Raw genomic sequence first — 16524 nt, 5'->3', positions numbered from 1 at the left:
GACCTTATTAAAAACATTTCTAACAAGTTTAACACTTCATAATAATATTTTCCTAAGAAAACAGCCCCTAATTGGGTAAAAAGGTATATCCAAAAGCACACCTTTGTATATGGAGTCCACTTTGTGTTTGGCAAGGTGCCTTACCCCTCAGTTTCCCAGTCAGACCCGCCTCTCAGTCGTCAGTGTGGTTGCAGCAAATTGGCAAAAACGATCACCCTGACAGTTCATAACAGGATTTCATTAACTAATGGGTGATGTAATGGTGGCTACGTCCATCTTTTGCATATAACCGATCCCAAAGCGAGGCCTCTGGACATCACTTTAAGAACTACACCATGACAACAACCGTAAAACACGATCGTTATAATTCATCTTGCTTTCCTCCTTCCTCAGAGCTCCGTTTATGTGTTGACATGTCTTCTATGGAATCATCGCCCTTTTTCATCCAACACCTCTTTTGTGCTTCCATCCTCACCTCGTTTCTCCCCTCCCGTGGCTCTCAGTCTCCCTGTTTACACTGGATTGCATGTTGTGAAAAATGCAGGCCAAATTTGGACCCGGTTTACCTGGGCGCCATCGTCACAGTAGAGAGCAGACTTTACCTCAGATCAGTGACATCCAAACCAAACTCTGCCTGCTAGTGTTGAAGGATTGTTTAATTAGCAGGAAAATGGCAGACATATTGTACCTGGAAGGGGACACTATTTCCATTTTCACCTCAGTTAGAGAATTTGAATCCCGTGTGTGCTCCAGCAGGCTGAATAACAAAGGGCCTGGAGGTTGTTCTGCATATGTACAGGTGGGGGTGTCTGTGTGTACCCAGCTCTCCGAACCTTTTCCTGTGGTGTCTCTCAGGAGCTATCAGAATAAATTCACCTCTGAAGGGTTTGTGCAGCTGGTCTCCAGTTTCCCCGTCTTTTGCTTTACCATTGCTACTTGTGTAATGTATTTCATCATGAAATGAGACAGCTAATTTTCTCTTTATGGAAAATGTTAAATATAAATAATATGATGAATAATAGTACACTTTAAAATTACTCACCAATTATAGTTTAATCATATTACATGGTTTAGTAATGGTTTAATGAGATACTTTCTGTTTTTTCTTAATTTTTTTCACATGAAAGTCTAAAATTTTTCTTTAGAAGTGCAAAGGAAAAATCCCTGGAAAGGATACCTTTTGAAACGGAGATAGGATATGAATAAGTTTTTCCTGCCGTGTTCCTGTAAGAGGAGAGCGGAGAGAACTTTCCAGAAATGTGGACCTGTGCTGTGTTCTCAGCACTGTGGACTGATCTGATGTTACTATAACAGGGAATAAAAGCTGTTTTATTAATACAGGTATGGAAAACACAGCTGGAAGTTGTGTAGCTGTATTCCGGGGGAGCAAACAACTCTTAAAAAACGGGTTTAATTTTTCAGGATTAGACTTTATAGTTACATTTGTTGGCCTTCTGGATTTGAATTTGTCACAACATACTCAGATGCCTGGTGTTCTTACCACAATTTGAGCTTTCACAGTAGACTTTATTACCATATTAAGCACTTTCCAAACCTCTGCAATTAAATCTTAAAGTAAATTGTGTTGAGATCTGCGGTTGTTCAACACTTTCTAACTTTCTGAAGGTCCATGTATCGGGAATTAGGATCCGTCTGCTGTAAAAACAGAGCTGGCAGGGTTTTTATAACTGACTAAACAGTTATATGATTATTTCTGTTTCATTTTTGTTAAAAAGTTTAAATATTAGCCCATGCATTTTCTTCTGGTTATCCATTCAGGATTGTGGTGGGACTGGAATCTATCCTTGGTACATCTGCACAAAGGTTAACACAGAGATCCAGACAACCATGCATGCTCACATTCACACACAAGGCCAATTTAGAATCATCACTTAACCTAACAGGGTTTTTTCTTTGTTTTTTTTTTGAGGAAAACCCACGCAGACATGGAGCGAACATGCAAAATCCACACAGAAAAGCCTGGATTCAGTCCCAGGCCCTTCTTGCTGTGGGTGAGGACAGCGACACTACAGTGCTGGCCCGAGATATTACAGAACCGATGGTCTAAATGTTCATAACTATTCCAGGATCTTAAAGGGCCTCTCATCCCCATACAACAAACAAATGAAAGCTCGACATTTTACTTTTGGCAAGAGAACAAAATGCCATTATTATCTAAAACATGTTTTTCTTGTTTTTTTTGGCCATTTGAAGACTTTCTGACTCACTTTTTGTGTTTGTCAAATGTACCCCACCTTTATTTGTGTAAAACCTGCAGGTTTTTCAAGTATATCTTTATCCACAGGATCCATCTGTGATTACAGCGTGCTTTGCTCCCTAACTGAAAGTATATCTGATCATTAGTTTTAGAGATAGTGCTTTGGAGGTGTTACAGAGGCTGGCCTTTTGATCTGTTGATTACAACTCAGGGGACCACCAATTATCAACAGGAGACATGGTCTGGGGATCCAGCCTCTCTGTACTCAGTTTTGTCAGTCCACATATTTAAGTTTAGATCTAAAGCGCTCCAGACTGTCTGATACTTGGTGAGCAGTAATGTGAAATGTATGTTTGCACGCAAACACACCGGTATGGTCCTTTGAGAGTCTCCAAATGTATAACCAAAGGTCAGTTCTCCTCCCGGACATACAATACAGGCAGTCTTTACATAAATGTTCTCCAGCACATGGTAAACACATTTTTGACTGCCAAATACACGCAAGCCATCAGGTGTTTGTGTTTCATTAGCTACGAAACGGCAAGAGGAATTAAGCTCAGTAAAAGCGTCTCAGTGGGAAATGGCTGTAACATGAAGCTGCAGGAAATAGCAGTAAGAAAAGCAATGAGATTATGTGTGAAGGTACAATGAAAGAGGCAAGTCAGGGTGTAATAAGTGTCACAAAATACACTGGGTGGACTCTCTGTTCTCTATGCTCGAGCAATCAGAGAATTCATAACTAATGCACAGCGTTTTGATTGGATTTCGTTCTTAAATAAAAGGTGTGATTCTAAACTTCTCGTAAAAAACAGTGTAAGCTCAGGGCTACAAAGCTATATTACACCCATAAACTTTGGAAAATGTTGAGAGAATCAACAGTCAGGTAATGTCTAGAAAACATGCTGCAGTGCAGGCGTAGATATAGACGGACAGATCCTGTACCGCACATATGTTTGATTTGGACAGACTGAAGTATCAGCAAATCTTGAAACAGATGACAGCAGATTGAACATGAAATAAAATGAACAGAGGCCTGCACTGTGGTGAAACTCTGTTTCACTGAGCAGACTGCTCTACTGTAGGCTGCTGATCCTTTTGTTATTTCAGTGGGAGAATGTCAGGAATATGTTGTTTTTGGCCCGAGACGAAGACCAGGAAATGTTCGATACAGACACACACACACTGTGATGTTTCTTTATGAAAATTCCCACAATGTTCTCTTATTTTTGCTTTGCATCATGTGTGTTTTAGTTTAGATAACCTTGCTTTATTGATTTTCTCTACTACCAAACAGTGTGTAGAGTATTCTACGCTGTAAAATGTTAAAGCAAAATTAGACTTCAGGTGTTAAATTCTGATTTCTTCAAGCAGACACACAGTGATCAGGAATGTGCAAATTTAGTGCGGAAACATAAGTGGAAGCTTTTGCTAATGCTGGCGAAGCTGTTCAGACTTTTAATAGTCCCCTTTAAAAAGATCAAGTATGCTGGCATTTCACTGATCTCTTTCATCACTTTTTGCACTTTTACATTTGCACAGTCACAGCATTTGTAACTGTAATTTAAAAAGTGCTACAAATAAAGGCTGATTATGAATTGGATTTGGTGAGAAACTAGCTGAAACTAGGTGTTTCTCTCTGTTGTTAGATGGACTGGTCAGTTGGAGGCGGCTGGTTGGCTGTGCGGCCTTCCAGCTGAGGTCATGTCTGTGACTCAGTGCCTCAACGTCTCTTTCCCCCTGGCTTCATAATTTGTCCCTTCGTTTATTCGTTCCTCATTTCTTCCTATAATTAGTGTGCATTATGTAAAATCATAAAAAAACAACTTTAACTGAGACTATTTTGTCTTCTTTGGCTGAAATTTAAACATCCCTACAGTTAGATTTTAATAGCTCTTTCACAGAGCGATAAAGCTCAAAATAAAGGGAAATTCCAGTTTTCGGTGGCAGTTATTGTGTCTTTTATTGAGTGAAATAAAAACATGTTTCCAATTAAACTGCCATTTTCCTCTTATATATCTAAACAAATGTTTTGTTCCCATGAATACAGAGGAGTTAGTACAAAATGTAATCTGGTCATCCTGCAGGCACAAAAGAGTTCACAGTTTTACCCCGAGTTTATGAAACTGTCTGTCAGACGTTTGCATAACCTGCTGTTTCCATCTTGTCTTTCAGGTTGGAAGTCTGTCTCTTTGCCCGTGTTTGGGATGAAGCACCTGTGGGACATTCACTTCCTCCTGCTCATCCTTGTCTATTTGTTAGGAGGCGTCACATCACAGGTCAACCCAGGTGTGTGCAAAGTGAGATGACGTAATGTGTTGAGCTCCCATTTTTCTGTCCTTGGGTGTATGCATTTAAGTCTGAGGGTGTAATAAGGCCATATTCAAGAGTTTGTGAATACTATAAAACCACTTTTGTGAGTTTTGAGTAGGGATTTTTGGGCTCAGTGCTGCAGTCCAACAGTCCAGACTGCAACTGATTCAGATTTTGGATAAGTGCTGCAATGTGGGAGCCATGTGGTCCTCTCTTTCTGGTTTGGCCTCTTTGATCCCAGCATGCACGCCTTTCTCCAGCTCTCCCTTCAATGTATGCGTGGTTTTTGTGATGTCAATGAAAAGGGACCAATAATTTTTTTTACAAGGAAATGGGGTAGCAACATTTAATGGGCAAAGATTGAGTCAAAAAGCAACCAAAGAGAGCTTTTTAGTTATTGTTGAAATTGTAGAAATGCAGCAGATATTTGCCAGTAAAAACCTCGAGCTGGCTACTGTTTATGATTTCAGTCTCAAAGCTTCTGTCATCAGGTTCAGTTTTCTTTATTGTTGAAAGAATAATGAATGACATATATGCCACAGTATTTCAGATCTAATAACAGTAATTAATAATGGTTTTGTCAGAAAAGTTCAAAACAGGGTTTACAGGTTATATCCTGACATAGCTCTGCCAAGAAATGTTAAAAAAAACAACAGTGGAAAAAAAAAGTGCCCCATCACTTCCACATCCTCCAGCCTTTCTCCACCCCACTTCCACTTTCAAAATAAAACTTTCTACATGATGTTCTGCAGCATTTTAAGACTGTAAACCCAATTTTATTTTGAGAAAGTATGAAAATAAAAGCAAACATGAGGTCATGATGACAGGCCTGGGGGTTTTCTGCTCTCTCAAATGGACACTGCTGAAGCAAAACTACAAACATTACATTTTTCAAACCCACCAAACCAAAGTATTTTTTTAAGAAACACAACTTTTCTTTTTTTCTTTTTTAACAACAGCTGTTTTCTACATCTTTCTTTCTCATTCTCACCACTGAGCTGCACAGGCAAACACAAATACTTACACAACCACATCACAGGTAAACGCGCATTTGAACCTGACTCACTCGGGCACTCATTTATTCTGCAATCCAAAGGCAACAGAATAAATTCAGCCCGGTTGCAATTGAGATCAAAGGGTGTCAGGGAGTATAAGTAAAATAGTGCGTGCATGCTGTGGTTACTTTCAAGTGTTTCCTTATACGTAGGTATTAATAGCTGCATTTCTGACCTATACAGCCATATGTGAGAGCCTTTTCAGGATTCAGTACCAAAACTTTCAAACATGTCCTATGAGACATCTTCTCAATTACACGTTGAGTGTTTGACTCTGTAAAAGCTTCTCGCTCTTGTCTGTCTTCTTTCCTTGTTTTTGTGAGTGAGTGAATGCATGTGTGCGTGTTTGTGCGCCTGCTTGCATGCATATACCCGCATGCACACGCATGCTGTGATCCAGCTATCCCACTGGAGTCTGTGGCTAATGCATACCAGACATTCTGACAGCAGGAAAGTCCATTGGAATAGGCCCTGTCTTTCTCCCCACCATTTCTGTGTTTGTGTGTGTGTGTGGGGTGTGCAATTCCCAGTATCTGACCACTTATAAGTCAAGGAAAAGACTGTTTGTGTATCTGATCGTTGTCAGCGTTCAACAAGTTCACCATTTAAGACATTTGATCTCATTTAAAATCTGATCCAAACCATTGTTTAAAGCATTCACCTCCCCTGTCACTGTCCTCCGCTAAAAACCCAAATCTCAACCTGCTGTAATAAATGGAAGCAGGACATATCCACCTATAATTCTGTCTAATGCTTTTCTTCTGCTGCATTGAGAAGTGGGTCGTTTTTTCACTGTGTGGAAATATTCACTGCTGAATTTAGTGGAGCTAAGATGCTGAGTGATGCCAACTTTCCCCTGTTTAAAATTCCCAAGCAATGGAGTTATACCATCCCTGTTTTTCCCATTTTAATCGTGAGTAGGCGAACTTTATTTCACTGTGGAGAGAGGAGGAGGGCGAGGAGGAAGTGTGGACACGAGCTCAGGCCAGGGCAGAGCATCCAAATATTGGGCAGTACTATTATTGTGTGGGCTTCTTCTTTTGAGGATGTTTAGAGTAAGTCTTGAATGGTTAATGCAGTCGAATTTGAGAGCTTCTAAAGTGAATTTCACTACAATAAGAATATAAATGATGGGATGTGAAGAATTAACTAAATGCCAGTGTTTGCAAGTTTGCTGCTGCAACCTTACTTGATGTCAAATATCAAGAAGCTTATAGTCAAGTAACTTGGTTAATGGTTTATGTTTACAGCCTGGACACTAATAGTAAAAACATTGGCTGTATGCAGTCATACAGTGACCTAGAATACAGTGGGGCAATTAATTTTTCTAATGAGCCAAATGAGAAACTGGGACTATTGTAGAGGCCCACCCCATTTGAGTTCAGCGTACTGGTGCGAACCTCCATGAAAGCCCCAGTTTTTAATCTGTCCCCTTGGGAAAATTAATTGCCCACCTTTGACCTAGAAGCTGCTAAAATGGTATGCACAGCAAACCTTTCATATCACATGCAATTTTGGATAGAAATATTAAGCTTTAAAGCAACTGACTTAGGTGACTGACTTGAGCCATAACCATGTAAATTCCCACTTGTGGCCACAGTGGGTGCTATAAGTTTATATGGTCATGGTCTCTGGGATACAATGAAGCAGACAGCTTATTTATATGCAATGAAACCAAAACATGACTGACACATAAGGGACAGGTATGTGAACATAAACTTTCATGACTGTGGTGTGTCTGTGCAGTCAGTGGTTGAACTGCAAAAGCTAAAGAACAAGTCTGCCTTTCAGTGCAGGGTGCGGTAAAAATCAAGAGGTGAGCGAGAGGTTTGGTCCATTGCTTCTTCATCTCTCTCTCTCTTTATTCCTCCACCACACAAGGCAAGTATTTTTCCACCTTTTTTCACGGGTGATATTTTTAGATAGCGCAGCTCAATGTGAAGCCTGATGGGTTGTGGTGATGGTGGTGGTGGGTGCGCACATAAGGGGAGTGGGGTATGTGTCCATACATCCAAATGCACACACTGGACTGCCCCCACAACTCACCCCGGGGGTCACCTCTGAGTGGGTCGGGTAGATAAATAAACACAGCAAAAACCAACATTTGGAAGAGCGGTCACACATCCGGCAGGGCGTACTGAAACCCGCCTCTTTCTCGCTCTGACTCTCTCTAGGATGTGGTTAAAGGGTCTGATAATGGCTCCTGTTTCATTCGTTGTGTCTTGGGCAATTTCACCTCAAAATGGTCACTGAAAGTATTCTCTTAACTTTTGACTGTGTTTCATAGCAGAGACAGTTAAAGTAAATAACAAGAGCTGCTGTGCTTTGCTCACTCACTCTCCACCTCAGTGTCTGTTTACACTCTTCACCTCTGTGCGAACGAGGCTCTGCTGGCATTCAAAAGTGCGGGAGCGCCAACCACCTCAAACCCCTTAATCTAGCTGGACTGAGCTGCCACAAAAGGACAGATTTCAGCTACATGTCAGTCTGAAACCAGTGATTACTATTCATCGTTTGTTTTCAAACAGTGTAGTTCTTTGACTGGATTGGGATTCATGTGTCACACATCTCTGCAGTTCATCTTGAAGGAGGTTTTGATTATCTTTTCCCCTTTACTCCAGCTGTCATTCGTGCAGTTCGAGCACCTGAAATTGTTTTGTAATTATGCATCTAAGGATACCACTAATTTACTTGGAACATGAGACGAGTGGGATGGTTTTGGTTGATGTGGTCTGTTTATTGCCACAGCGATCTGGTGCATGGAGAGAAATTGTAGGAGGGGAGGGATATAAACAGTAGGGGATAAATGATGCAGGATGGAGTGAGGAGGGCAGGAAAGGTTAGTGAGGACAAGATGAGAGGAGGTCAGAGGAGGTAAATGTAGACATCTGGAAGAGTTTTTGTTTGTGCTTCCTTCAAGTTGTCACCGTGTCACTGCCAAAAAGAAGCTTTCATGCGTGTTTGTGGTTTCATCTACTCTTGCTCTTTTGTGTATCTGATGTGCGATTGCACGGACTGCGTATCTGATCATCACTCCAACTTCCAAAACTTAAGGCGTCTCCCCATCTCGACTATTAAGCAAACATTTGGAAGAGATTAGGAACAGAGGAAGAAAGAATAACAGGGAGACAGAAAGAGCAAGAGGAGGACACAGGAGGCCTTGGACCTCAAGCTCTTGCTGGCATCTTCTCAAAGGGTTTTTTTGTGAAATAAGGGGCCAGGCGAACTTGATCAGACTCCCTTTAACTTCCACCTCCAACCTAGCTAAAGGCTGCGACCTGATGCTATCACATATGCAGAAATCAAATTTTTCAAAGGCTCTTTCATACATGGCTCAAAACAGGTTGCATGGTGGTCATATCCTATTAGGTGGAATCAGTCTAGGAGCCAAACATAGTATCTCTCCCAACCTGTGAAGTGCCCCTTTTTTTGGCCTCTGAAAACACCCATAAATCGCTTAATTCATTCAGAGGCGTATAAAAGTTAATAGATGCCATGTTGGCTGGATCATGCTCAGTTAGCCTCTAGCCCACTGAGTCTTAATGAGATGAAGATTTTGTAAATCATGCTGTTAACTTTAATCTCTTTTAACCACTCAGATGGTCAGAGGAGAGAGAGGAGGGACCACACAGGATGGGACACAGGGGAGAGAGGAAAAAAGGAGCTTGAGGGGGTGGAGGGCCATGTAGGAAACGATGGGCATAATGGTTTTATTGACCGCACAGTGGGGGCACCAGTCACTCTGACCATAGACACACACACACACACACACTCATACACATGCATAGAATAACTCAATCCTCATGTGCTTGTTACCAGTGCTGTTTGCACTGGCAGAAACACCGAATGGATACAGCTTATTATTTCAATAAGGAACCACAATTTGAGGGCACAGAGTGTGCAGTCGTGTGTGTATGTGCATGCATATGTGTGCAGTCCTCCCACAGCACTACCCCACCCCTTCGTCCAGCACTATCCATCATGTTTTTCAGGTTTCTTGACAGAAGCTGGGAATGAAATATTTCTGTCTGGTGAATGTTTGAGTACGAGTTTGAATTTTCATCACCGTCCAGCACTGCGGAGGGTCTGGGGAGAGTTAGGGGAGAAGTGTGCTTAACAGTGTGATAACTGATTTAAGTACATGAGGTGGACAGTCTCCTAGAAAATTCCTGCTTAAAAAGAAACACTTAAGTAGAAGTGGTGCTCTTATCAAGTTAAAAAATACTGTGATGATATGTTGGTGTGACTGCAGGTTTAATAGAGGTGGAAAGTGTTAGATTAGAAGATTGATACAATATTTACTGCTGTTTGTAAAGCCATGGCCAAGAGATGTTTAGCTTAGCATAGCACAGAGTCTCCTTAAAGTGGACCTATTATAGTTTCTCTTATTTTGATCATATATATTGTTAGTAAGCTTATGTACAAAAGCACATACTCTAGACTGAGTAAATTTAGCTCCAAATCAGTGTTTTAAATGGATTTCTGCTCAATGAGAGTGGATGTCCTTAAAATGATTATTTCAGACACACAGCTCTGGCTGTGAGCACAGAAGTGCCATAAACCTGCTGTTCTAACCTTCTGTTTGTGAGGGGCGGCCAATCAGTGGGTGAGCTGAGCGGCTATAGCAAAGACCATCATGGGGATTATTCTAAATGAGGATTATTCTAACTGCAAGGAACCTCTACTAAATTCCAAGAATTTAAAAATAGCTGGGCTGAAAAACTCTTCATCTTTTAAACAAGAGGATATATTGAGGTTGAGCTAAATGTATTAGTGTTTTTAAAGCTAACCATTTTTTTTAGAGGGCTGATAAAAATGGGTAACAAACAAAGAGAAAACAACCCAATAAAGAGTGTCTTACCAAGGTGGTGGGTGGCTCTACTGGAAGCTTGGAAAAACATTTTTCCATTTTTCTGTCATGACACTGCTTTTGGTGGTGGAAAGCACTGTCACTGGTCCACAGTCTCCTGTGGGTGTTCAGTTTGGTTAGGCAATGATTACTGGAAAGGCCAGAGAGTGTGATTTACATTGTGCACATATCAAACTGTTCAGTGACGCCCTCGCACCCACTGGATGGGGACATCTTCATACTGGGAAAACCACTCACATCTGAGTTAGGATTAGCCAAGTAATATAGTCAAATATTACTCCACTATGAAAACACAATTGTCTGTGTTAGTGTTTTAGTATTTTCTTTCATTAATGCATCAATATGTAGGCAGCTTCTTTATATATGTATCATTATGCTTTATATCTGATGTTGTCATTCTTTAAAATGTCATTCTGCTAAGTCACACATGTGGAATATGGATTAATTTTGAACATAGGCAGCGAGACACGGGAACACGGAAGGCAAACACAAAGAGGACATTTAATGCTGATAGTCCATACCCAATTATTCAGAAAGAGTAAATCCAGGGACTTCAAATATACAGAAAACCAAGCTCAGAGAATATACAGCTAAATATACAATGTGACAAAGGAAGGCTGAGACAATATATACATATATACAGAAGAGGTAATGAGGGAAGAGAAAACAGTTGGGGAACTAAACAAAGCTGAAAACAATCAAGACAATGGGCAGGTGTAGTAAAACCAGACAAAATACAGAAGGCTAAACATCGACCAAAATAAAATTGGAAATAAAGACTAAACGAGAAAAAAACTAACTTGACACAGGAGACGACAAGGAAAACAGGAACACTGAAAGACAAAGGGCAAACACAGAGTGATGGAGGGACAGAGAAGGGGCATAGAGGTGGCATTAATTTAAAAATAAATGCCACCAAAATCATCAGTAACAAAGACTCAACAAATAAAGGAACGCAAACAGACCTCAGTCTTAAACAGCAAAAGTAGAAAATAGACCATAAAGAGCCCATACATCAGAAAATAAACAAGGCTTCTAAGCACAAGATAATTGAAAAAAATACCTTAATGAATAGAAAGCTAAGTGCTAGCTAGAACCTACACACACACAAAAAACCCCAATCAAAAAGACACACTAAAAAGCAAGACTCAAATGACAGGCTAAATGTAAAGTAGGACCACCAGGAAGGTATAATAAATAAAACAGAAAGAATAATGACAAGCTAAATTTAAACAAAAATGAAGAACAAAACCCAAACAAAATATGAATCATGCTCAAAACAAAAGAAAACATGAGCTCAAAAAAACTCAAAACCGATGACAAAAGAAATTGTAGCTAAAGACACAGAGCAACTTTAATGGTGTTAAAAATACACAATTTCAGAGTAGATAAACACAATTACAAACCTTCAAACCTTTCCTGACTAAAGTAGCTGAGTATGTGTACTAAGTTACTTTCTGCAAGCTGTGTAATACTAACCAATCTGGATGCCATTTTTCTCTCATCAGAATTTTTAATAGGCTGAAAAAAAGGCAACTAACAGAAAAATCATATTTTCCTGCTTGCGTCGTTACCAAAAGGCTACTGTGCAATTCTGGCCTCTTCATAATTGCATAATCAAAAGTGGACTCACAGCAAGTTTAAAGAGAGTTACTGCTTTCACAAGTGCTAGTAAAGAGAAAAAGCTTCTCATAGACAGCAGTACTTGTAATCAGCAACCCCCATCCCCCCGCCACATGCACCCCACTGGCTCGGTGGTATTTATGGCTGAGAAAACATCAGGCTGCTTTGTCTGTCTGCTTGCATATTTGTGATTTGTGATGGATGTTGTGGTGTTTCAGGTGTGTGCCGGTATCCTCTGGGGATGTCAGGAGGACAGATACAGGATGAGGACATTTCTGCTTCTAGTCAGTGGTCTGAATCCACAGCTGCAAGATACGGCAGGTAGGTATCTCTCTACAAACTCTCACACACGTGTTTCATGGCATGTGTACCCTGATAATGACTGAGTGTGTGTGTATATGTGTGGGTGGTTTATCCTGCAAGGTGCCTGTGCCTGTTTATTTGCAGTTAACCACAGACTGGGGTATCAGTTCTAACCTACAGCCGCATGATTGTGTGTCTCTGTGTGTGTCTGCTCTAGAACTTGGGTGGCCTTCAGTAAGTATCAGGATAATGATGTAATATACTTTCCCCATCCATCCTGGCTGTAGTTTCAGTCTTGCCCAGCGCCGTCTTTCCTGTGCCAGGCCCCTGCCCGAAATTAACACTTTAAGATGAATTTACGACGCAGCCTTTCACCAAAGTGTTTTCATAGCAGGCTGCAGGAACTGAAATCCAACACTGAACTCACTTTTACTTTCCTCTCACCTTTTTCTTCTCTGTCACGTCCTAACTTTTCTGCTCTGTTGCTCCCTTTCCCGCTGTAATTCTAATGTGCACCTCTACTATTATTTGTCCTTCTCTCTCCCCCCATTTATTTCTCCAGGTTGGACTTTGAGGAGGGTGATGGCGCGTGGTGTCCGGAGAAAACAGTGGAGCCAGACAACCTGAAGGAGTTCCTCCAGATTGACCTGCGCTCCCTCCACTTTATCACGCTCGTGGGCACCCAAGGTCGTCATGCAGGAGGCATGGGTAATGAGTTCGCTCAGATGTACAAGATCAAGTACAGTCGTGATGGCAGTCGCTGGATCTCGTGGAGAAACAGACAGGGCAAGCAGGTAAATGCACCCTAGAGTTTGTCCTCTGCAGTAAATCAGGTGAAACTATATTTTTTTCTGCTTTGGCAGTCATATCTATTTGGACCTTTATAGCAAATGATAACGCTGTACTGATTTTACCCTTTTAGTGCCTCTCATTACTTTGACCTATTATGACTGCGTTTAAAGAGATGCTAGATAATGCGATAAACTGATTATTAATTTTATGGCTTTGCTATCTGTAAACTCTGTGACTCTCAGTCATTAGTGTCTGCCATAACTGCGCGTTTGTTTGACCTCCAGGTGATTGAGGGAAACAGAAACGCCTATGACATTGTCCTCAAGGACCTCGAACCGCCCATTATTGCTCGCTATGTCCGCTTCATGCCCGTCACAGACCACTCCATGAATGTCTGCATGCGAGTGGAGCTCTATGGCTGTGAATGGCTGGGTAAGTGGTGGATCAGGTGGAAGGGAAAACCGTGCAGAAGGAAAAATGGGAAATGTAATGAATAATGTGCAAAGAACTGTAAAGGCAATTCAGCAGCTGAGCTGAAGCAACAAATCCTTCTCACCTTTGAGCCCATAAAGATAAAGAGGATCAGCTGAGGATCTGTCGCCTTTTAATGGCAGGCAGGGCAGTGTTTGAAAAACACTGGTGCCCATAATGACTATGCGGCAAGGAAAATATTAAACATCCACTTTATAGGCACTTTAGTCCCTTTACGTGGTAACTTTTTTATTAATCAATGAAAAAAGAGCCAACGTGTACTTTTTCTCTGTCCCTGCTCCCTTAAATATTAGGCAAAAATCAGTGCCCAAAACCAACTTTAAAACTGGCACAAATGCCATGATGTATTATTTTGAGACCCTGCATGCTTCTTATGCTCATGTGAACACATCCTTGTTTAAAATTCATGTGCATAGCTAATTCATCAATAAAAAGCTGGTTAATTAATAAAATTACTTCTTCAAATGCACTTTCAGTTTTGATTAAATACATTGAACTATAATATTGCATAAACCTTTGATGAATTTTACCATATTTTTTACACAGTCCCATGAAAAAGGTGCCTTTGTTGAAACATTTCCAGATTTTACTGCATGAAATAATACTGCATGGCTGAATAGGTTTTGAATATGAAGTAGTGAAATGTTTGTGAGGCAGACTTTATTGGTCATGTTAGCAAATTGTATTGCTCGCATGAGGAAGACAAAGAAAACAAGCAAGCAACAGCTTTTTAAAAGTCACTTTACCTCCAGCTTGTTAGAAGCTTTAAGGGGGTGTCTTAAAGTAAAAAAAGTAAAAGTGCCATTCAGTTTTGTTCATTCTTTGTGCGTCCTTTAAGTCCTTCTTTTCTCAGCACTGGCAAAACAGTCCCGTTTCTCCCATACTGCTCCTAAACATCACATTTATATTCTTTGTTTCCTTGTTCTGCCTCTTCATCGAGGACTATTACTGCTACCAAAGTGGAAAATTCCACCCGTCTCTTGTGACGCTTGACATTTTGGTAAAAATCTGAACTACAATGTAAAACAAACTTTGTGGTTTTAAACAAAGGCTTTCTGCATGACATGAATGATGGATCTCATAAAAGTCCATGGGATTGAGCAGACTGATTCACTTTAAAAAAACAGAAAGAAAAGGATAATTTTTCTTTGCTTTGCAGACGGCCTTGTTTCATACAACGCTCCAGTGGGAGAACAGATGAATTTGCCCGCTTATCCTGTTTATCTCAATGACTCTGTGTATGATGGAGCGATCACCTACAGGTGTGTGAGTGTTTAATGTATTGTTTTGTTTTTTTGTCATTTTCCTCCATCACACACCACCCTCTCACTTTACATCCTTCCTCTTACAATCCCCCCCTTTGCCATGCTGTTGTCCAGTTTCTATGGTGACAGCAGAGACAGACAGTGGTGAGTGGGCCATGGTGGTTTACTGTTAGGCAATACCTCATGGGAATAATTGAGTCAAGCCCGCTCACACAGTTACAAAACCAGATTGAACCAATCTGAGTATTTTGTTGACATTCATGTTTGGGTTATGGTAGGGTGAATAATCTCCTCCATGACACAAAACTTCTTTTCTCTGTCAAGGAAAAAGGGCAGAGGGAAAAGAAAATGGACCATATTACAATATCAACGCCAAAAGCCAAAGATAGAAAATGATTTATGCAATGCTGCCACCTAGTGCTGGATCAACATATGAAAAGTGTTCCTACTACGGCTGGTTAACCTTTCCAAAGTTTTTTTTTTGCCTTTCAGATTTATATTGTGATATGATTTTTATTATCCAGTGCATAACGGTTCTCTCTTCAAAACAATGCCTTTAGCTTTTTGGCAAATTAAAACGTGATAATTTAAACTCAAGATTAATTATTGTATTGTTTATAATTTATTTAATTTAAATATAGTGATGTCCTTAGTTACAACCCAAACACAAATATCTTTTGTTCAAGTGGAATTTCTTCTGAGTTAGTCACACCACATGTCACACTCTGACCTCTTCCCCAAATGTTTTAATCTCTCAGCTAAATGCAGTGAAAAGACGTTTATTCAACTTCTGTTTTTAGTAACCAGTTGTAGTAATAGTTATTCTTCAGTATGAGGCTCCATAGAATTTAAGATCGGAGCATTAAGCATGCTCTGCCTCTCTGTTTCTCAGTATGACAGAAGGCTTGGGCCAGCTGACTGATGGAGTGTGTGGCCTGGACGATTTTACAGTAAGTCATGAACGCAATGGATGGCCAGGATATGACTACGTGGGCTGGAACAATGAGAGCTTCCCGAGTGGATTTGTAGAAATAATGTTTGAGTTTGACCGCATACGAAACTTTACCACGATGAAGGTGAGGTTCATGATCAGAAAAGCTGAAATTCTCCATAACTGCTCAGCTCCAAACATCTCACCGGGTGGTTTTTCCTGCTCAGGTTCACTGCAACAACATGTTCTCGAGGTGCATCAAGGCCTTCCGTCAGGTGGTTTGTTACTTCCGCTCTGACTCCGACTGGGAGGCCACGCCGCTCTCCTTCAGCCCAGCTGGGGATGAGAAGAATCCGACTGCCCGCTTCGTCATCGTCAACCTGGCTAATCACATGGCCAGTGCCATCAAGTGCCAGTTCTATTTTGCTGATGCTTGGATGCTGTTCAGCGAGATCACCTTCCAGTCAGGTACACATTGGAGAGCTGTGTGATGCTCTCTGCTAGTCTGTTATGTATTTAGAATAGGTTTACATTGTAAAGTGGATCATGCTCATTTCAAGCTCTGTGTTTTTATTGATTAAAGTACCTTCGGATGGTTAAAAAAAATACTTATCCCATACTGGGATTTTATAGTGGGCTTTTGTGCAGCCCTTTCTTCAATCCAC

General features: G+C 40.7%; 1 protein-coding gene across 7 annotated transcripts in view; it reads left to right on the top strand.

Moving 5' to 3' along the window:
• The window catches only part of ddr2a (discoidin domain receptor tyrosine kinase 2a), a 30177-nt gene that overhangs the window by 8689 nt on the left and 4964 nt on the right, over positions 1-16524 (top strand). For 6 of the 7 annotated variants that reach the window (XM_039606213.1, XM_039606214.1, XM_039606211.1 and 3 more), the window contains exons 2-9: positions 1780-2012; positions 4391-4504; positions 12295-12397; positions 12942-13173; positions 13456-13603; positions 14823-14925; positions 15821-16004; positions 16087-16327. In XM_039606213.1, coding sequence (XP_039462147.1) covers positions 1853-2012; positions 4391-4504; positions 12295-12397; positions 12942-13173; positions 13456-13603; positions 14823-14925; positions 15821-16004; positions 16087-16327 — 1285 coding nt within the window. In that variant the 5' untranslated portion in view covers positions 1780-1852. The remainder of the gene's footprint in view (positions 1-1779; positions 2013-4390; positions 4505-12294; positions 12398-12941; positions 13174-13455; positions 13604-14822; positions 14926-15820; positions 16005-16086; positions 16328-16524) is intronic. The other variant, XM_031749657.2, reaches the window with a different exon arrangement.

Source organism: Oreochromis aureus, linkage group 23 (genome assembly GCF_013358895.1).
Source record: "Oreochromis aureus strain Israel breed Guangdong linkage group 23, ZZ_aureus, whole genome shotgun sequence".
Lineage (NCBI taxonomy): Eukaryota > Metazoa > Chordata > Actinopteri > Cichliformes > Cichlidae > Oreochromis > Oreochromis aureus.
The sequence above is the reverse complement of the archived record's forward strand: the minus strand, read 5'-3'. Positions and strand labels throughout refer to the sequence as shown.